Raw genomic sequence first — 22,027 nt, 5'->3', positions numbered from 1 at the left:
ACCCCTCCCCATGGGCTGGTCCGAATTGGACTAGGGAGGGGGGGGCGCCCCCTTCCTTCCTTCTCCTTTTTCCTTCCCCTTCCTTCCCTCCTACTCCTACTACTTGGAAGGGCTCCTAGTTCTACTAGGAAAGGAGGAATCCTACTCCCGGTGGGAGTAGGACTCCCCTAGGGCGTGCCATAGAGAGGGCCGGCCCTCCCCCTCCTCCACTCCTTTATATACGGGGGCAGGGGGCACCCCATAGACACAACAATTGATCTCTTGATCTCTTAGCCGTGTGCGGTGCCCCCCTCCATCATAATCCACCTCGGTCATATCGTAGCGGTGCTTAGGCGAAGCCCTGCGTCGGTAGAACATCATCATCGTCACCATGCTGTCGTGCTGACGGAACTCTCCCTCAAAGCTCGGCTGGATCGGAGTTCGAAGGACGTCATCGAGTTGAACGTGTGCAGAACTCGGAGGTGCCGTGTGTTCAGTACTTGATCGGTCGGATCGTGAAGACGTACGACTACATCAACCGCGTTGTGCTAACGCTTCCGCTTTCGGTCTACGAGGGTACGTAGACAACACTCTCCCTTCTCGTTGCTATGCATCACCATGATCTTGCGTGTGCGTAGGAAATTTTTGAAATTACTACTATCCCCAACAGTGGCATCCGAGCCAGGTTTTATGCGTTGATGTAATATGCACGAGTAGAACACAAGTGAATTATGGGCGATATAAGTCATTCTGCTTACCAGCATGTCACACTTTGGTTCGGCGATATTGTTGGATGAAGCGCTCCGGACCGACATTACGCGTACGCTTACGCGAGACTGGTTTTTCCGCCGTGCTATGCACACAGGTGACTAGCGGGTGTCAGTTTCTCCAACTTTAGTTGAACCAAGTGTGGCTACGCCCGGTCCTTGAGAAGGTTAAAACAACACTAACTTGACAAACTATCGTTGTGGTTTTGATGCGTAGGTAAGAACGGTTCTTGCTTAGCCCGTAGCAGCCACGTAAAACTTGCAACAACAAAGTAGAGGACGTCTAACTTGTTTTTGCAGGGCATGTTGTGATGTGATATGGTCAAGACGTGATGAGATATAAGTTGTTGTATAAGATGATCATGTTTTGTTGAAGTTATCGGCAACTGGCAGAAGCCTTATGGTTGTCTCCTTATTGCATAAGATGCAAGCGCTAAATAATTGCTTTACTTTATCGCTATGCGATAACAATTGTTGCAAGAGCAATAGTTGGCGAGACAACCATGTGACGACACATTGATATATATCAAGATGATGGAGATCATGGTGTCATGCCGGTGACGATGGAAATCATGACGATACTTTGGAGATGGAGATCAAAGGCACAAGATGATGATGGCCATATCATGTCACATATTTTGATTACATGTGATGTTTATCTTTTATACATCTTATTTTGCTTAGTTCGACGGTAGCTTTATAAGATGATCTCTCGCTAATTATCAAGGTACAAGTGTTCTCCCTGAGTATGCACCGTTGCGAAAGTTCTTCGTGCTGAGACACCACGTGATGATCGGGTGTGATAGGCTCTACGTTCAAATACAACGGGTGCAAAATAGTTGCACACGCGAAATACTCAGGTTAAACTTGACGAGCCTAGCATATAACAGATATGGCCTCGGAATACTGAGACCGAAAGGTCGAGCGTGAATCATATAGTAGATATGACCAACATAGTGATGTTCACCATTGAAACTACTCCATCTCACGTGATGATCGGACATGGTTTAGTTGATATGGATCATGTGATCACTTAGAGGATTGAGGGATATCTATCTAAGTGGGAGTTCTTAAGTAATATGATTAATTGAATTTAAATTTATCATGAACTTAGTCCTGGTAGTATTATCATATCTATGTTGTAGATCAATAGCTCGCGTTTAGCTCCCCTGTTTTATTTCTGATATGTTCCTAGAGAAAACTAAGTTGAAAGGTGTTAGTAGCAATGACGCGGATTGGATCTGTGATCTGAGGTTTATCCTCATTGCTGCACAGAAGAATTATGTCCTTGATGCACCGCTAGGTGACAAACCTATTGCAGGAGCAGATGCAGATATTATGAACGTTTGGCTAGCTCAATATGATGACTACTTGATAGTTTAGTGCGCCATGCTTAAACGGCTTAGAATCAGGACTTCAAAGATATTTTGAACGTCATGGACCATATGAGATGTTCCAGGAGTTGAAGTTAATATTTCAAGCAAATACCCGAGTTGAGAGATATGAAGTCTCCAACAAGTTCTATAGCTAAAAGATAGAGGAGAATAGCTCAAGCAGTGAGCATATGCTCAGATTGTCTGGGTACTACAGTCGCTTGAATCAAGTGGGAGTTAATCTTCCAGATAAAATAGTGATTGACAGAATTCTCTAGTCACCATCACCAAGTTAGTAGAACTTCGTGATGAACTATAATATGCAAGGGATAACAGAAACGATTCCCAAGCTCTTTGTGATGCTGAAATCGATTAAGGTAGAAATCAAGAAAAGCATCAAGTGTTGATGGTAAACAAAAACCACTAGTTTCAAGTAAAGAGACAAAGGGAAGAAAGGGAAACTTCAAGAAGAACGGCAAGCAAGTTACTGCTCAAGTGAAAAAAAATCAAGTCTGGACCTAAGCCTGAAACTGAGTGCTCCTACTGCAAAGAGACTTGTCACTGGAAGCGGAACTACCCCAAGTAATTGGCGGATAAGAAGGATGGCAAAGTGAACATATGTATATTTGATATACATGTTATTGATGTGTACTTTACTAGTGTTTATAGCAACCCCTCAATATTTGATACTAGTTCAGTTGCTAAGAATAGTAACTCGAAACGGGAGTTGCAGAATGAACAGAGACTAGTTAAGGATGAAGTGACGATGTGTATTGGAAATGGTTCCAAGATTGATATGATCATCATCGCACACTCCCTATACTTTCAGGATTAGTGTTAAACCTAAAATAAATGTTATTTAGTGTTTGCGTTGAGCATGAATATGATTAGATCATGTTTATTGCAATACGGTTATTCATATAAGTTAGAGAGTAATTGTTGTTCTTTTTACATGAATAAAACCTTCTATGGTCATACACCCAATGAAAATAGTTTGTTGGATCTCGATAGTGGTGATACACATTTTCATAATATTGAAGCCAAAAGATGCAAAGTTAATAATGATAGTGCAACTTATTTGTGGCACTGCCGTTTAGGTTATATTGGTGTAAAGCGCATGAAGAAAATCCATGCTGATGGACTTTTGGAATCACCTGATTATGAATCAGTTGATGCTTGCGAACCATGCCTCATGGGCAAGATGACTACGACTCCATTCTCCGGAACAATGGAGCGAGCAACAGATTTGTTGGAAATCATACATACTGATGTATGTGGTTCGATGAATATTGAGGCTCGCGGCAGGTATCATTATTTTCTGATCTTCACAGATGATTTGAGCAGATATGAGTATATCTACTTGATGAAACACAAGTCTGAAACATTTGAAAAGTTCAAAGAATTTCAGAGTGAAGTGGAGAATCATCGTAACAAAAATAAAAGTTTCTACGATATGATCGCAGAAGTAAAATATTTGAGTTACGAGTTTGGCCTTCAGTTAAAACAATGTGAAATAGTTTCACTACTCACGCCACCTGGAACACCACAATGTAATGGTGTGTCCGAACGTCATAACCGTACTTTATTAGATATATTGCGATCTATGATGTCTCTTACCGATCTACCACTATCGTTTTGGGGTTATGCATTAGAGACAGCTACATTCACGTTAAATAGTGCACCATCTAAATCCGTGGAGATGACATCGTATGAACTGTGGTTTGGCGAGAAACCTAGGATGTCGTTTCTCAAAGTTTGAGACTGCGATGCTTATGTGAAAAAGTTTCAACATGATAAGCTCGAACCCAAATCGGAGAAGTAAATCTTCATAGGATACCCAAAAGAAACTGTTGGGTACACCTTCTATCACAGATCCGAAGGCAAGATATTCGTTGCTGAGAATGGATCCTTTCTAGAGAAGGAGTTTCTCTCGAAAGAAGTGAGTGGGAGAAAAGTAGAACTTGATGAGGTAACTGTACCTGCTCCCTTATTGGAAAGTAGTTCATCACAGAAATTTATTCCTGTGACTACTACACCAATTAGTGAGGAAGCTAATGATGATGATCATGTAACTTCAGATCAAGTTACTACCAAACCTCGTAGGTAAACCAGAGTGAGATCCGCACCAGAGTGGTACAGTAATCCTATTCTGGAGGTCATGTTACTTGACCTTGACGAGCCTACGAACTATGAGGAAGCGATGATGAGCCCAGATTCCGCGAAATGGCTTGAGGCCATGAAATCTGAGATGAGATCCATGTATGAGAACAAAGTATGGACTTTGATTGACTTGCCCAATGGTCGGCGAGCCATTGAGATTAAATGGATCTTCGAGAGGAAGACGGACGCTGATAGTAGTGTTACTATCTACAAAGCTCGAATTGTCGCAAAAAGGTTTTCGACAAGTTGAAGGTGTTGACTACGATGAGAGTTTCTCACTCGTATCTATGCTTAAGTCTGTCCGAATCATGTTAGCAATTGCCGCATTTTATGAAATCTGGCAAATGGATAAAAAAATTGCATTCCTTAATGGATTTATTAAAGAAGAGTTGTATATGATGCAACCAGAAGGTTTTGTCAGTCCTAAAGGTACTAACAAAATATGCAAGCTCCAGCGCTCCATCTATGGACTGATGCAAGCATCTCGGAGTTGGAATATACGCTTTGATAAGTTGATCAAAGCATATAGTTTTATACAGACTTGCGGTGAAGCCTGTATTTACAAAAAAGTGAGTGGGAGCACTACAACATTTCTGATAAGTATATATGAATGACATATTGTTGATCGGAGATAATGTAAAATTATTCTACAAAGCATAAAGGAGTGTTTGAAAGGAGTTTTTTTAAAAAAAAGACCTCGGTGAAGCTGCTTACATATTGAGCATCAAGATCTATAGAGATAAATCAAGACGCTTGATAAGTTTTTCAATGAGTACATACCTTGACAAGATTTTGAAGTAGTTCAAAATGGAACAGTCAAAGAAAGAGTTCTTGCCTGTGTTACAAGGTGTGAAACTGAGTAAGACTCAAAGCCCGACCACGGCAGAAGATAGAAAGATAATGAAAGTCATTCCCTATGACTTGGCCAGGTTCTATAAAATATGCCATGATGTGTACCAGATCTATTGTCTAATACCCTACACTGATTTTGGCAAGGGGTACAATAGTAATCTAGGAGTAGATCACTGGACAGCGGTCAAAATTATCCTTACTGGAATAATGATATGTTTCTCGATTATGGAGGTGACAAAAAGGTTCGTCGTAAAGGGTTACGTCGATGCAAATTTTGATACTGATCCAGATGACTCTAAATCTCAATCTGGATACATATTGAAAGTGGGAGCAATTAGCTAGAGTAACTCCATGCAGAGCATTGTTGACATAGAAATTTGCAAAATACTTACGGATCTGAATGTGGTAGACCCGTTGACTAAAATTCTCTCACAAGCAAAACATGATCACACCTTAGTACTCTTTGGGTGTTTATCACATAGCGATGTGAACTAGATTATTGACTCCAGTAAACCCTTTGGGTGTTGGTCACATGTCGATGTGAACTATGGGTGTTAATCACATGGTGATGTGAACTATTGGTATTAAATCACATGGCGACGTGAACTAGATTATTGACTCTAGTGCAAGTGGGAGACTGGAGGAAATATGTCCTAGAGGCAATAATAAAGTTATTATTTATTTCCTTATATCATGATAAATGTTTATTGTTCATGCTAAATTGTATTAACCAGAAACATAATACATGTGTGAACACATAGACAAACAGAGTGTCACTAATATGCCTCTACTTGACTAGCTCATTGATCAAAGATGGTTATGTTTCCTAACCATAAACATGAGTTGTCATTTGATTAACGGGATCACATCATTAGGAGAATGATGTGATTGACTTGACCCATTTCGTTAGCTTAGCACTTGATCGTTTAGTTTGTTGCTATTGCTTTCTTCATGACTTATACATGTTCCTATGACTATGAGATTGTGCAACTCCCGTTTACTGAAGGAACAGTTTGTGTGCTACCAAATGTCACAACGTAACTGGGCGATTACAAAGGTGCTCTACAGGTGTCTCCGAAGGTACTTGTTGGGTTGGCATATTTCGAGATTAGGATTTGTCACTCCGATTGTCGGAGAGGTATCTCTGGGCCCACTCGGTAATGCACATCACTATAATTCTTGCAAGCATTGCAACTAATGAGTTAGTTGCGGGATGATGTGTTAAGGAACGAGTAAAGAGACTTTCCTGTAATGAGATTGGACTAGGTATTGAGATACCGACGATCGAATCTCGGGCAAGTAACATACTGATGACAAAGGGAACAACGTATGTTGTTATGCGGTTTAACCGATAAAGATCTTCGTAGAATATGTAGGAGCCAATATGAGCATCCAGGTTCCACTATTGGTTATTGACCGGAGACGTGTCTCGGTCATGTCTACATAGTTCTCGAACTCGTAGGGTCCGCACGCTTAAAGTTCGATGACGGTTATATTATGAGTTTATGTATTTTGATGTACCGAAGGTAGTTCGGAATCCCGGATGAGATCGGGGACATGACGAGGAGTCTCGAAATGGTCGAGACGTAAAGATCGATATATTGGACGACTATATTCGGACGTCGGAAAGGTTCCGAGTGATTCGGGTATTTTCAGGAGTACCGGAGAGTTACGGGAATTCGTATTGGGCCTTAATGGGCCATACGGGAAAGGAGAGAAAGGCCTCAAAGTGTGGCCGCACCCCTCCCCATGGGCTGGTCCGAATTGGACTAGGGAGGGGGGGGGCCTTCCTTCCTTCTCCTTTTCCTTCCCCTTCCTTCCCTCCTACTCCTACTACTTGGAAGGGCTCCTAGTTCTATTAGGAAAGGAGGAATCCTACTCCCGGTGGGAGTAGGACTCCCCTAGGGCGCGCCATAGAGAGGGTCGGCCCTCCCCCTCCTCTACTCTTTTATATACGGGGGCAGGGGCACCCCATAGACACAACAATTGATCTCTTGATCTCTTAGCCGTGTGCGGTGCTCCCCTCCATCATAATCCACCTCGGTCATATCGTAGCGGTGCTTAGGCGAAGCCCTGTGTCGGTAGAACATCATCATCGTCACCACGCCGTCGTACTGACGAAACTCTCCCTCAAAGCTCGGCTAGATCGGAATTCGAGGGACGTCATCGAGTTGAACATGTGCAGAACTCGGAGGTGCCGTGCGTTCGGTACTTGATCAGTCGGATCGTGAAGACGTACGACTACATCAACCGCATTGTGCTAACGCTTCCGCTTTCGGTCTACGAGGGTACGTAGACAACACTCTCCCTTCTCGTTGCTATGCATCACCATGATCTTGCGTGTGCGTAGGAAATTTTTGAAATTACTACGTGCCCCAACAGGTGGTGGCGGTGATGGTGTTGATGGTGGTGGCCGAGGGGGTGGTGGCGGTGATGGTGTTGATGGTGGTGACCGATGGGTGATGGTGTTGACGGTGGTGGTCAAGAGGATGGCGGTGGTGGTGGCCGAGAGGATGGTGGAGTTGATTTCTTCGTCAACGACATCATTTGAGTGGTGGTGGACGAGGGGGTGGTGGTGCATGCCATTGGTTGGCTTGATCCACAACATATACATGCTATGTTTGTGGTGATGCTTTTGGATCAAACATTGTGTTTGAAGTGATGTCTTTTCGGTGAATTTCGCATGTTTTAATTTGAAAACGCGATGATGAAACTTTATATTATGACGGTTATATTTGAATGTTTTAAGCAATTGACTATTCGTCATTCTGGATGACGAATAGTTATTCTTCAAACCCTCTATTTTACCATCAATGCACCGTAGTTTCACGTTCCGTAAGTTTTATTTTATTTTCGATGTAAAAGGAGACCGTAAGAAAATATATAATTATCGTAAAATATATTTTATGTTATGTAAATTACAAATATAAAAATATAGTGTATAATACATATAAACTGTAAATTTTCTTGTCTTATAACCTATATTTTTATTTTCTTATGCCAAATTTTACGTAATGAATCAATAGAATGTAACTATTCATCATCCAGGGTGCAGAATAAGTTATTCTTCACCCGAGATAATTTTATGATCGTTTCATAAGTAAAGTATGTTTGAAATAAAAATAGTTACATTCATCTTGATTCACTACATAAAATTTGGCATAAGATCAGAAAAAATGTATTTTATGTAGATTTTACACTATATTTTTACGTTTGAAATTTTACGTAAAATCAAATATTTTTTACAGCGACTACATATTTTCTTACGATCTATTTTTACGTATAAAATAAGACAAAATTTACAAAATATAAAATTACGATGCATTGCTATTAAAATAGAGGGGTGAAGAATAACTATTCCTCACCCAAGGTGACGAATGGTCTATATATATTCATCATCTAGGATGCAGAATAAGTTATTCTTCACCCAAGGTAATCTTACGATCGTTTTATAAATAAATTACATATGGAATACGATTAATTACATTCATGTTGATTCATTATATAAAATTTGGCATAAAAAACAAAAATATAGATCATAACAGTAGAAAAAAAATACATTTTATGTATATTTTACACTATATTTTTATGACTATAATTTTATGTAATATAAAATATTTTTTATGGTGATTACATATTTTGTTACGTTCTCTTATTACGTATGAAAATAAGACAAAAATTTATGAAACGTAAATATATGGCGCATTTATGTTAAAATAGAGGGAGTGAAGAGTAACTGTTCCTCATCCAGAGTGATAAATAGTCAATCCATTTATACCATTTTTTTAATCCACTGAGGCCATCAATAAATATAGAAAAACGTTTCACACAGATGAATCCCTGCCTGATCCGATAAATGCTGTAGGAATCTTTTTTGTTTGAGAAAGTGCACAAGGAATCTTCTATACTACCCTCTGGCATGCTGGGCATTTGTTTCGCTGGCCCATGTCTGGACGTCATGTTTTTTTTCCATCTTCTTTTTTCCACTTTAAATAATTTGAGACTTCGAAAAGTTCCTACAATTAAAAAAAAGAATTTGAAATAATTTTGTAAATAGTTCATCAACGTGTGTGGATTCAGAAAATGTTCACAGTTTTAAAAAACGTTCACATATTCACAAAATATTCATAATTTTGAAAATAAATTTTCGGCAAATGAAAAAATGTCATGATTCTTAAAAAATTATTAAGTACTAAAACAATTAATTAAATTGATTTTTTGCCAATTTAAAAATTATTCATTAATTGAAAAATATCCTCAAAATTCAAAAACTATATGAGACTTATTTTAAAAAATGTTCATTATTTTCAAAAATTGTTCGTTATTTTAAAATATGTTCACCAGTTCTAAAACAAATGTTCATTATTTTCAAAAATTGTTCACGATTTGACGAAAGTGAGAGTGATAGTGTATCTCGGTGATGCAGCAAAATGTGATCATGGTCATTAGAGATTTTTACTATTATTGTTCTCCCATTGCAATGCACGTGCTGCTTTGTTTGTCTGTACCCAATAACAAAGGGGCTATTCCTTGTGGAAGTACTCACGTAAATTGCGTCGAAAGTTGTAAAATATTAACCATCAATACCATTTATAAGTGGTAAGGAATGGTTTTACACATGGAAATCCCTAGTCTGGGCCGGCCAATGCAGTAGGGAACTCCTATACAACGCTCTGCGCACTGAGAGAACATACAACGTCCATGGGCGGCCTATGTTTTAAATTTCGAGTTTTATTCTTTGTTTTTCTTTACGTTTTTCGTTTTTTCTACTTTAAATAATTTGTGACATCAGAAAGTTCCAAAATTAAAAAATGAGAATTTTGTAATAAAATGCTTAATAAATCATAAGTTTTTGTGGATTAAAAAAATGTTCTTGATTTTGTAAAAAAATGTCTAGGAATTCAAATAAATTTCATGATTTTTTGAAAAGTTTATATATTAAAATATGTTAAAGAAATTGAACTAAATTTTGTGAATTCAAAGAATATTGATGAATGGAAAAATATCCAAAAAATTCAAAAACTGTTCATGACTTCCAAAATAGTTTATTTGTTTATAAAATATTCGCTGATTTAAAAAATGATCATGCATTTAGAAAAAATATTCTTTATATTAAAACCTGTTCCACCAATTTTTGAAAAATGTTTGTCAATTCTAGAAATGTTCGCCTATTCAAAAAAATTGTTTAAAAATGTTCATAATTTTATTAATAAAGGTTTCCAAATAGTATAAAATGTTCATGGATTGGAAAAATGTTGTTGATCTTAGAAACTGTTCAAAAATTTGAAAAGTTTTAACGAATTTTAAAAACTGTTCATGATTTCAAATATGTTCACGGGTTTAAAGGATTGTTCATGATTTCAAAAATTGTTCATCATTTCACGAAATTGAGAGTGGTAGTGTATCTCGGTGATGCAGCAAGTTGTGGTCATCGCCATTGGATATTATGAATTGTTTTTTTTTGTTGCAACGCACTGGTCATTTTGCAAATAATAATAAAGGGACTATTGATTTTGGCGGTACGTCACGGAAAATTGCCCCTAAAGTTGAAAAATATTACTCACCAATGCCATCTATATGTGATAAAGAAAAACTAATTTACATAAGGAAATCCTTGCCTGGGCCCACCCATGCAGTAGGGACGTCCTATACTGCGCTCTGCACGCTGGAGAAGACGCAGTGTGTCTGTTTGAGCCGGCCCATCTCTGTGCGGCCAGTTTTGATATTTTTGTTTTTATTTATTCCTTTTTCTTTTCCACTTTCATTTTTTCTAATTTTAATTAATTTAGACATAGAAAAAGTTCCGATTTTCTTTTAGAAAAATAGAATTTTCCAGTAAAATGTTTAATAAATCAGAGAATGTTTGTGGACTCAAAAAATATTTGTTATTTTTAAAAAAATATTTGCTTATTAAAAATGTTCTAAATTTTGAAAACAAATATTTGGGAAATCAAAATGTTCATGAGTTTTTAAAAAAGTCGTGTATTAGAAAATGTGATGGAAATTGTACAAAATTTCATCAATTAGAAAAATGTGCATGAATGGAAGAATATCCTAAAAATTCAAAAACTATTCTTGACTTGCAAGCGAGTTTCTTCATTCATAATATGTTCGCTGATTCAAAAAATTATCATTCATTTCAAAAAATGTTCATTAAATCATAAAAATATTCATGAATTTCAAAAATTGTTCCACCAATTTGAAACAAATGTGCGATGATTCTAGAAATGTTCATCAATTTAAGAAAATTGTTTAGAAAATGTTTGCAAATAGTATAAAGTGTTCATGAATTCAAAAAAAAATCTTGATTATGGAAAAGTTCTTAAATTTGAAAAAGTCTTCACAAATTTGTTAAATTTTCACAATTTCAAATACCTTCACGAGTTTTAAAAAATGTTGATGGTTTCAAAAATTATTCATGATTTCACAAAATTGAGAGGGATAGTTTATCTCGTCATGCAGCAAAATGTGGTCATTGCCTAAAAAAAGCAAAATGTGATCATGACCATTAAAGATTATGAATTATTATTTTCTGTTACAACGCATAGGCCTTTTGCTAGTATCTATACCAATATAAAAAGATCTAAAGAAGCAGATCCAATTAATCTCGGTCACCAAATCATGTCAATCCAACGACCTAGGCTACTTCGATGTCGAGCGCTCAACACGTTTAGCGTGCAGTTAATTTCATGCCAAAAATAATGCTAATCACATAATAACACGTAAATAATATTCTACTCAATATCCGCATGCACTTAATATACTTTTAAATTAACGTGACTAGTATTTATAAAAGGCAGAGAGGTCCACCTTATCAATACGAATGTTAAGCAGTAGTACATGGAAAGATGCCCATCCTTTGGCGCTAAAGACAGGATGCAAAACAAGGCCAAGGACCGGCGAGGTCACTGGTCGAAGTCACACCACACAAAACCCTCCGGCACTTCTATTTCTAACCCAGCAGTATCTCAGCCACGGGACAGGAGAGGACATGGCGGGACTCCTTGGCACCGTCGCGCTCCTCCTCCTCCTCCTGTTGACCACCACCGCGGCGACCTCGCCGGCCGACGCCCTTCTGGCATGGAAGGTCAGCCTAGGCGACCCAACCGTCTTGTCCAGCTGGAGCAAGGCAAGGCCTGCCTGCTCCTGGCCCGGCGTGGACTGCAACGCCGCCGGCCTGGTCACGTCGCTCAGCCTCGGGTCGCTCGGGCTTACCGGCACGCTCGACGCACTCGACGCTTCCAGCCCTGGCCGTGCTCGACCTCAGCGACAACATGCTCACAGGCTCCATCCCGGCGAGCCTCTCGCGGCTGCGCTCGCTCGCCACGCTCCACCTCGGCGACAATGGATTCAACGGCTCCATCCCGCCGCAGCTCGGCCACCTCTCGGGCCTCGTCGGCCTCTTCCTCTACAATAATCACCTTGTGGGCTCTATCCCCGCAGAGCTGGGCGGGCTGGTGAGTCTGGACTCTGGAACACTTGGATTTATCGGAGAATAATCTAACGGGACCCATCCCTAGCTAGCTCCTTGGGTAACCTCAAGCAGCTCACGTGGCTGGGACTCCGGTTCAACAACCTCACCGGCGCTATTCCACGGGAGATAGCCGGCATGGTGGCCTTGAAGGGCTTGGCCGTCCGCGACAACAATCTCGAAGGCGAGCTTCCCGCTACCATCACATCGCTCAGGAATCTCCAATACCTCGCCCTGTCTGACAACAACTTCACCGGCACCATACCGCCGGACCTTGGCAAGGGGCTAAACTTAACCGTCGTGAGCTTGGGGCACAACAGCTTCTCCGGCGAGCTGCCGCAGAGTCTATGTGACGGTCTCAAGCTGCAAAACTTCACGGCACACCGCAACAACTTCAGCGGCAGGCTGCCATCGTGCCTCAAAAATTGCACGGCGCTGCTGCGGGTGCTGCTGGAAGGCAACCAATTCACCGGCGACATCTCCGAGGTGTTTGGTGTCCATCCCAACTTGGAATACCTCGATGTCTCGGGGAATCAGCTGACAGGCAACTTATCATCGTCTGATTGGTCACAGTGCACCAATCTTACACGCTTACACATGAACGATAATCGAATATCTGGCAACATTCATGAAACCTTCTGCGGATTGACATCTCTCCAGGATCTGGACCTATCAAATAACCAACTCACCGGGGAGCTCCCAAATTGCTGGTGGGAATTCAAACTTATGGTTGCTATGGATTTGTCCAAGAATAGATTTTCAGGTGAGCTTCCTATATCAACGAGCCTGGGCCTCAAACTCCAGTCCCTTGGTCTTGCTAACAATAACTTTCTTGGAGTTTTTCCATCCGTAATTGAAACCTGCAGATCACTCGTCATCCTAGATCTTGGGAACAACATGTTCTTGGGTGATATCCCCTCTTGGGTTGGAACGAGTGTTCCTCTTCTAACAGTTCTGAGCCTCCCATCCAACAACTTCAGTGGTGTCGTTCCACCCGAGTTATCCCAACTTTCTAATCTGCAAGTCATGGACCTGTCCAACAACTCCTTCTCAGGTGAGCTCCACATGGACATGCCAAACCACAATTGCTCCCTTGAGTCGTTTCATATTGCAGGCAATGGCTTCATGGGCGCCTTCCCGCCGTTCCTCCAAGGCTGCATCTCCCTGTCCACCCTGGACATCGGGAACAACCAGTTCTTTGGTGGTATCCCTACATGGATTGGGAGTCAGCTTCCATCACTGAAAATCCTCAGACTTAGATCAAACAATTTCACCGGAGAAATCCCCACGGACTTATCAAGTCTTTTGCAACTCCAGCTGCTCGATATGGCCAACAATAGCTTGACAGGATCAATTCCGGTAGCCTTCGGAAACTTGAACTCCATGAGGCATAATCTTCCCCCATCTGTCCAACCAATTCCGGTAGCATTTCCAGTCTGCCATCCCTCAGCGTGTTAAATCTCTCAAACAATCACTTACAGGGCCACATACCCAACGGGAATCAGTTACAGACACTTGCAGATCCATCAATATATGGCAACAATCTGGGGCTCTGTGGCTTCCCGCTGAGCGCGTGTGAGCCTACGTTGGGCCAGGGAGCTGGAGACCACAAAGAACTCAGGGACCTGGGGCTGTGTTACTCTGTAATTATTGGCATCGTTTTCGGCTTCTGGCTTTGGTTTGGAGCTCTGTTCTTCCTGGAGCAGTGGCGTGTATGTTTTCTCCATTGTGTTGACGGCTTAGGGATCAAGATAGATGTCAGCCGCTAAGGCCTTCACATGTAAATCAGCAGCAAACGGCATTAGCATCAATTATATATGTACTGTATGCTGTTTTTATTTTTACAGCTGTAACGCTAAACTGGACTATAGCAGTAAAATAATTGGGTAATACTACAGATGCAGCTTTGTTACCTGCCTAGAGTTGCAGGGCAATGTTGGAAGCTGGTACCGGACGGAACGCAACCACCAGCACAAGGGTTAGGGTGCCATCCAAACAGTATATATATCCTGACAAGTAGATCATAGCAAGAACTCATTAGGGCGACCACCTCGTTATCGGCCTCATTATCGCAAATGTACTTGTCTATGACAACCAACCATAAACAAAAACAACTGGTGAGCAAAACACCCAACCAGGTTTTTCTTTCTTTCCCAGGACTACGGAACCCTGTATTACAGCGTAGTTTACATTGTTTTTCCTTTCGTTTTACACGAGTGCCGTTGCCAGCCACTTCTCCAAACAAAAAATTCAGATCATCATGCCTACATTCAGTAAGTCCACCAATGATTCGATAATGATTCGATAATGTTTCAAACACATAAGGGTGGTGACTTTCTCTAGGAAGGACTCGACAGTTCACAAGTATCCATCAGCGTGAGCGTTAGCCTCTCCTGTTTTGGATCTGATATTCTCAGCTTCTCTACAAGTTTCCTCTCTGCAGCAGCCTGAAAACAGTGCACCCATCAGATACAGAACTTGGCAATTCTAACACGAAGATGTTCCGGCTAGTACCTCAAGCATGGGGCTGTCTTTCGGAATATTACATGCTAAAACTATATTTAGACCTGTCTTGAGCACTGAAACATGAGGTGACGTGAGCTTGGTGTTTCTCATACCAATATGATGACGGTGGGCCAATTGCAGCAGAAACTGAACTACCTAAGCGGTGTGCCATGCTTGACCCAGTGTTATCAGATGTTCCGCCAAGCACAGATGCGACACTCACTCCATTACCCTGCAACGGCCATGATGGCGCAATGATCAGTGTCAATAGAAATATTTATACACCAGTTCTTAAGGTTATATTGATTGCTTGTTACCGGCCGAGTGGTTGCAGGCTTGCAGCAGCATATAAATGGCCAAACTTTGCCGAGTTGTTGCATCCTATCCATGCATAGATCTGCATGGGGAAAAAAAGAGGAGCTCAAAACAGAAATGTTTGACAAAGAGCAGAATGGAGATCATACCACATTGTGGACAAATATGTATATGATTCAAAGAAAAATATTCATCCATCCAAAATATGGCTACCCATATTCCAAGTTTGTGTACAAATGATGAATCAAGCTTAACTCACACGGGGACGATAACAAACGCTTACACTTGCATACTTGATGTACTCATGTTACAACAAATGCTTAAGACAAGTTCAGAGCTTCATGTTAAAAAATTACTCGTTTTACTAACTGAAACTGAACATAGACACCTGCTAGAACATCTTCCTTTGGCTGGCAGCTTTACAAATGATATGATTTTTCTCCTTGACCTCAACTAACTGAATCACACACATCTAGTAGAACATCCCTTTGACAGCTTATGGCATAATTTTTCTGCGCCACCCACCTCGACAGACTGTCTGAAAACTGCGTCCCAAGAAGCCCCGGTTTTGCAGGTAAGATTTCTACTCCAGTGTCTTTGTGTTGAGTTACATTTTGCTGCAAAATTTGGCCCAATGCCCAAATCCAGAAGCGAGGAACAGGGAACACAAATCAAAGCTACGTCTCAATCAGATAATTTTCACCAGAGCTCAACGCAAACAATGGAATTTTCAGTCAGCACGACACAAACAACTCTAAAACCGTAGGCAAGAGTCACCAACCAAACATTGCTCACATTTCAGAACGAACTTAGACGACCTCAGTTTGCTTGGAAGCCCCATCAAACATTGTGAGTTGTGAGTATCTTGGCAATAAGTTACTACAAGTGAAACCTTGTGGTTATGTACAGCTTATGATCTGGAAATGGAGCGTGACGTCGTGCAGGTCCTCACTGGAACAAGTCACCTGCACCCTAAACCCTAAACCCAAGTGATTTGGCTGGTCATCGGAGCCTGCGAAGCCACCGCCAAATCTAAGAACCTTGTTGTGATTGTGAGCTCCTCTGAAGACATGGTGCCGGGGTGGATCTAGATGCGCGCAGAACAATTGTTGCACCCCGGGGTTGATCGGCTCCGACCAAACGCGCCCGCGCAGGAACGCCTAGCCGCCTGCTCACATCCGCATCGGTAGACTAAAAAAAATCTTATACAGTAGTAGACTAAGAAAATTCAAGGGATCTTAGAGTAGACTAAAAAAAATCAAAATCAAGGGATCTTTGAGTTTTAGATGATTTGACCCCCTTCCATGTGTAAATTCAAAATTCAATCCAAAATAATAATCCAACGACGTCTTTGGTTTAAGTAGCTTAAATTTGGTTTTTAAATGAATTTGTGTGCAATCTTTTTTCAAGCGTTAAAAATTTAGGAATTCGGTTAGATTCAAGTTATATTTAACTACTCAAACTTGAGGAGTTAAGTTTTTATTATGAGTTAAAATTTAGGAGTTTGGTTAATGATGCCTGTAGAACGACTCTAACAGAGTCGTATATCAGGTCGAACGGCATAATAACCGATGATATCTCGATTTTGCCTAAATACAATTATGGCCTTGAGTCACCATATATTTATGAAGGACCCTCTATATCCAGCCTATGAGCCTTCGTATTTTATTTGGTGGTTGGGGGCGTTGGTTTGAAACATTCTCCATCCGCCAACTGCTCGCGCAGGAGGAAAGTTTCAGCCCGACTTCTTCCGCCCCCATGAAGCACGATCAATGACGCGGTCATCCATATTATTGACGCTTCCGTCTTGACAATGTTATAAGCACATTTCACACCCGACGAGCACATCTCTTTATACCTAAACGAAAGTTTCAGCCCCCATTCCTGTCGAGCACACCTCTTTGCGGGTATATAAACCCCACATCGTCGTCGCCGCCACACTCACCCCTAGAGCCCCATCAACGAGAACGGAAATTAAATAAAAAGTATCGCAAACCCACATAACCCGCCCCATCTCTTCGCCCTTTTTCTTCGCTGCCACAATCACCCCATCGACCATGTTGGTGCGGCCGCAGCCTCCCCGTGGATCTTTTCCCAGTGAGACCAAAGAGGAACACAACGAGAGAAAGTTCTGAAAGAGGGTGTGGCACTACTCTGAGTGGAGCGAGGAGGACGCGCGTCTTAAGGCCGAATCAGTCGCCGGTCGTGCCCGCTTCCCCGCTGCTTTGAAGTACTTTCACTAGTAGAAAAATGGTCAAACGTGAAGCACATTAGTGCCGGTTTGTATTTGAGCCGGCACTAATGTATACATTAGTGCCGGTTCCAACGGCGAGCTGGGCCGCTTTCATTAGTACCGGTTCGTGGCGAACCTTTAGCACCGGTTCGTGCCACGAACCGGTACTAATGAGAGTGGTGGCAGGATGTTGTCAGACTGGGCCCCTCCAGCCCCTTTAGTACCGGTTCTTGGCACGAACCGGTACTAAAGGTCGTCCTACATAGACCCTTCGTCCACCCGAGCTCGCTCTGTTCTTCCCCTTTCCCCTCTCCTCTCTGTTCTTCCCCTCTTCCTCTCAAGCTCATCACACATTTTGCCCAAAATTTGTCAAGATTTGAAGACCCCCATCCATTCAAATCATCACAAAGGTTAGCACTTTGTCCTTTCATCTCTCATTGCTAGATTAGCTCGTGCAATGCTTTATATAGTGATTGATTTTTGAGTTTACTAATTTGGGAGGATATATATATATATATGTGTGTGTGTGTGTGTGTGTGTGTGTGTGTGTGTGCGCGCGCTAGTATTTGATTTATATGCAATTTGAGATCAAAAATAACACTTAGTTTGCATATATAGGTGTGGTTTACTTAGTGCCTTCTAAATCTCCGTCTTAACCACCGGCGATCGCCCGCACCGTCCCGTCGCCGGCACCACCTTGTGGTGAGCCTCTTGTTCATGATTTTTTTTATAAAAATTGATGTTTGTGTGATTTGGGTATATAGTTACTCGTATAATTATCTTACCCGTACGTTGTTTGTTATACATATAGTGCCATGGTTTTGATATCCGTCCCCGTCGGCCCTCGTCCTTGTTATGATTCGGATGTGGTATATATATTCTCTTTTAAAACTAGTTGCATTTCGTGTTTATGACAAATTATGCCCATCAAGTTGACATAGATATTTGTATGTAGGAGGTAGTTGAACCGGAAATTCCAACCGACCCTATTGTCGAGAGGTTAAATTTAGTTGAAAGAGAAAACGAGGATTTGAAGGAAAAATTGAAAAGAATTGAGGGGGAGAAGATGGAATTGGAATTGCATGTTGCCGATCTCGTCGATGATCACAAGATCAAGATGGAGAAAATGCGCTTGAAGATTAGAAAGATTAGAAAATATGCCATCGATAGTGAGGCTTGGTATCATTATGCTGTTGGATCCATTGTTATCTTAGTTGCGATCTTGATCGTATTTGTTGTTGCATTTAAATGCTTTAGCTAGAGAGTTATTTGTTTGTTGCATTTAAGTGTTGTATGAACTTTATGTATGAACTTGTATTAATTTGGTCTATTCGGTGTTGTGTAATGAAGATGAGTCGGCAATGGATGTACGATGACCGATGCTCTCCCCAGTTCGTTGAGGGCGTGCATACTTTTCTGCTTGCGGCTGAGGCAAACAAGCGGGCGGATGGTTTTATGCCTTGTCCATGTGCTCGCTGTAAGAATGGTCACAGTTACTCTACGTCAAGAACCATTCACGTCCACCTGTTTAAGTCCGGTTTCATGCCCCACTATAATGTTTGGACCAAGCACGGAGAAAGAGGGGTTATGATGGAAGACAATGAAGAAGAAGAGGACGACGACAGCTATCCTGGCCATGGGTTCCCTGAATACGATGATACAACAATGGGGGAAGAAGCTGAGCCGGTAATGCGGGAAGAAGCTGAGCCGGCAATGCGGGAAGAAGCTGAAGAAGAGGCATCAGATGAGCCCGTTGATGATCTAGGTCGGGCCATTGCCGATGCAAAGAGAAACTGCGCAGGTGATTTGGAGAAGAAGAAGTTGCAACGCATGTTAGAGGATCACAAAAAATTGTTGTACCCGAATTGCGTAGGTGACAAGAAAAAGCTGGGCACCACACTAGAATTGCTGCAATGGAAGGCAGAGAATGGTGTATCTGATAAGGGATTTGGAAAGTTGCTGGTAATGATAAAGGATATGCTTCCAAAGGACAACGAATTGTCTGAGAGTATGTACGAAGCAAAGAAGGCTGTCTGCCCTCTAGGGTTAGAGGTGCAGAAGATACATGCATGCCCTAATGATTGCATCCTCTACCGCGGTGAGTACGAGGATTTGAACGCTTGCCCGGTATGTGGTGCATTGCGCTATAAGATCAGCCGCGATGACCCTGGTGATGTCGAGCGCGAGCGCCCCAGGAAGAAGATTCCTGCCAAGGTGATGTGGTATGCTCCTATAATATCACGGTTGAAACGTTTGTTCCAAAACAAAGAGCATGCCAAGGCGATGCGATGGCACAGAGAAGACCGTAAGAAAGACGGAAAGTTGAGAGTACCCGCTGACGAGTCGCAGTGGAGAAAAATCGAAAGAAAGTACGGGAAGGAGTTTGCAGATGACGCAAGGAGCGTATGGTTTGGTCTAAGCGCAGATGGCATTAATCCTTTTGGGGAGCAGAGCAGCAACCATAGCACCTGACCTGTGACTCTATGTTTGTATAACCTTCCTCCTTGGTTGTGCATGAAGCGGAAGTTCATTATGATGCCAGTGCTCATCCAAGGCCCTAAGCAACCCGGCAACGACATTGATGTGTACCTAAGGCCATTAGTTGAAGAACTCTTACAACTGTGAAATGGAACAGGTATACGTGCGTGGGATGAGCACATGGGGAAAGAATTTGACCTAAAGGCGTTGCTGTTCGTGACCATCAATGATTGGCCTGCTCTCAGTAACCTTTTAGGACAGACAAACAAGGGATATCGCGCATGCACGCACTATTTGGACGATACCGACAGTATATATTTGGCTAATTGTAAGAAGAATGTGTACCTGGGACATCGTCGATTTCTTCCGAGCAGGCATCCCGTAAGAAAGAAAGGCAAGCATTTCAAAGGTGAGGCGGATCACCGGACGAAGCCTCGCCACCGTACTAGTGCTGATGTACATGATATGGTCAAGGATTTGAAGGTGGTCTTTGGAAAGGGTCCTGGTGGAGAACCTGTTCCGAATGACGCTGACGGACGCGCACCCATGTGGAAGAAGAAATCTATATTTTGGGACCTGCCCTATTGGAAAGACCTAGAGGTCCGCTCCGCAATCGACGTGATGCACGTGACGAAGAATCTTTGTGTGACCCTGCTTGGCTTCTTGGGCGTGTATGGGAAGACAAAAGATACACCTGAGGCACGAGAGGACCAGCAACATATGCACAGAAAAGACGGCATACATCAGGGTCATGCAAGCTACGCTCTTACCAAAGAAGAGAAGGAAATCTTCTTTGAATGCCTGCTCAGTATTAAGGTACCGTCTGGCTTCTCGTCGAATATAAAGGGAATAATAAACATGGCAGAGAAAAAATTCCAGAACCTAAAGTCTCATGACGGCCACGTGATTATGACGCAACTGCTTCCGGTTGCATTGAGGGGGCTTCTACCGGAAAACGTTCGATTAGCCATTGTGAAGCTATGTGCATTTCTCAATGCAATCTTTCAGAAGGTAATCGATCCAGAAATCATACCAAGGTTAGAGAATGATTTGGTGCAATGTCTTGTCAGTTTCGAGTTGGTGTTCCCACCATCCTTCTTCAATATCATGACGCACGTCCTAGTTCACCTATGCGAAGAGATTAACATTTTGGGTCCTGTATTTCTACACAATATGTTCCCCTTTGAGAGGTTCATGGGAGTCTTAAAGAAATATGTTCATAACCGTGCTAGGCCAGAAGGAAGCATCTCCAAGGGCCGTCAAAATGAGGAGGTCATTGAGTTCTGTATTGACTTTATTCCTGACCTTAAGCCGATTGGTGTTTCTGAATCGAGGCATAAGGGAAGACTGGATGGAAAAGGCACGCTAGGAGGGGAACAAATAATATGTATGGACGGACATTCTCTCACTGAAGCACACTACATAGTTTTACAGAATTCCGCCTTGGTGGCTCCGTATATGGATGAACACAAGAATTTGCTATGCTCCAAACACCCGGAGCGGTCTGATGACTGGATTACACGTGAACAAACCAGGAGTTTCGCCAGCTGGTTGCAGACACGTACCATGCATGACACCTCTATTGAAGATGACCTGTACTTGCTGTCCCAGTTACCATCTTCGAATATAATGACTTTCAAAGGGTACGAGATAAATGGTAATACATTTTACACGATTGCCCAAGATAAGAAGAGCACCAACCAAAACAGTGGTGTCAAAGGACATATGGGAACTTGACTATCGACGTGGTTTGAAGGTCCCTTTGTTTCGGTGCAAATGGGTCAATATGACACGAGGCGGGGTAACGGAAGACCCGCAGTACGAAATGATAACAGTGGATCTCAACAATCTTGCGTATGCAGACGAACCATTCGTCCTAGCCAATGATGTGGCA

At 41.9% G+C, this 22,027-nt stretch overlaps 1 protein-coding gene and 1 pseudogene across 1 annotated transcript; one reads left to right on the top strand and one right to left on the bottom strand.

Annotated features, from left to right (window-relative positions):
* Positions 1-12,096: 12,096 nt before the first annotated feature.
* Positions 12,097-14,403, top strand: LOC123106121 (probable LRR receptor-like serine/threonine-protein kinase At4g36180). The gene has a single exon (XM_044528333.1). The coding sequence runs from the start codon at positions 12,741-12,743 to the stop codon at positions 14,058-14,060; it is 1,320 nt and encodes a 439-aa protein (XP_044384268.1). The 5' UTR covers positions 12,097-12,740; the 3' UTR covers positions 14,061-14,403.
* A 538-nt stretch (positions 14,404-14,941) lies between these two features.
* On the bottom strand, positions 14,942-16,606 carry LOC123101834 (uncharacterized; annotated as a pseudogene).
* Positions 16,607-22,027: the final 5,421 nt, after the last annotated feature.

Source organism: Triticum aestivum, chromosome 5A, assembly GCF_018294505.1.
Source record: "Triticum aestivum cultivar Chinese Spring chromosome 5A, IWGSC CS RefSeq v2.1, whole genome shotgun sequence".
In the NCBI taxonomy this organism is placed as follows: domain Eukaryota; kingdom Viridiplantae; phylum Streptophyta; class Magnoliopsida; order Poales; family Poaceae; genus Triticum; species Triticum aestivum.
The sequence above is the reverse complement of the archived record's forward strand: the minus strand, read 5'-3'. Positions and strand labels throughout refer to the sequence as shown.

Excerpts from the sequence above, each read along its gene's own strand:
- LOC123106121 (XM_044528333.1), top strand. The coding sequence starts at position 12,741 with ATGGTGGCCTTGAAGGGCTTGGCCGTCCGCGACAACAATCTCGAAGGC.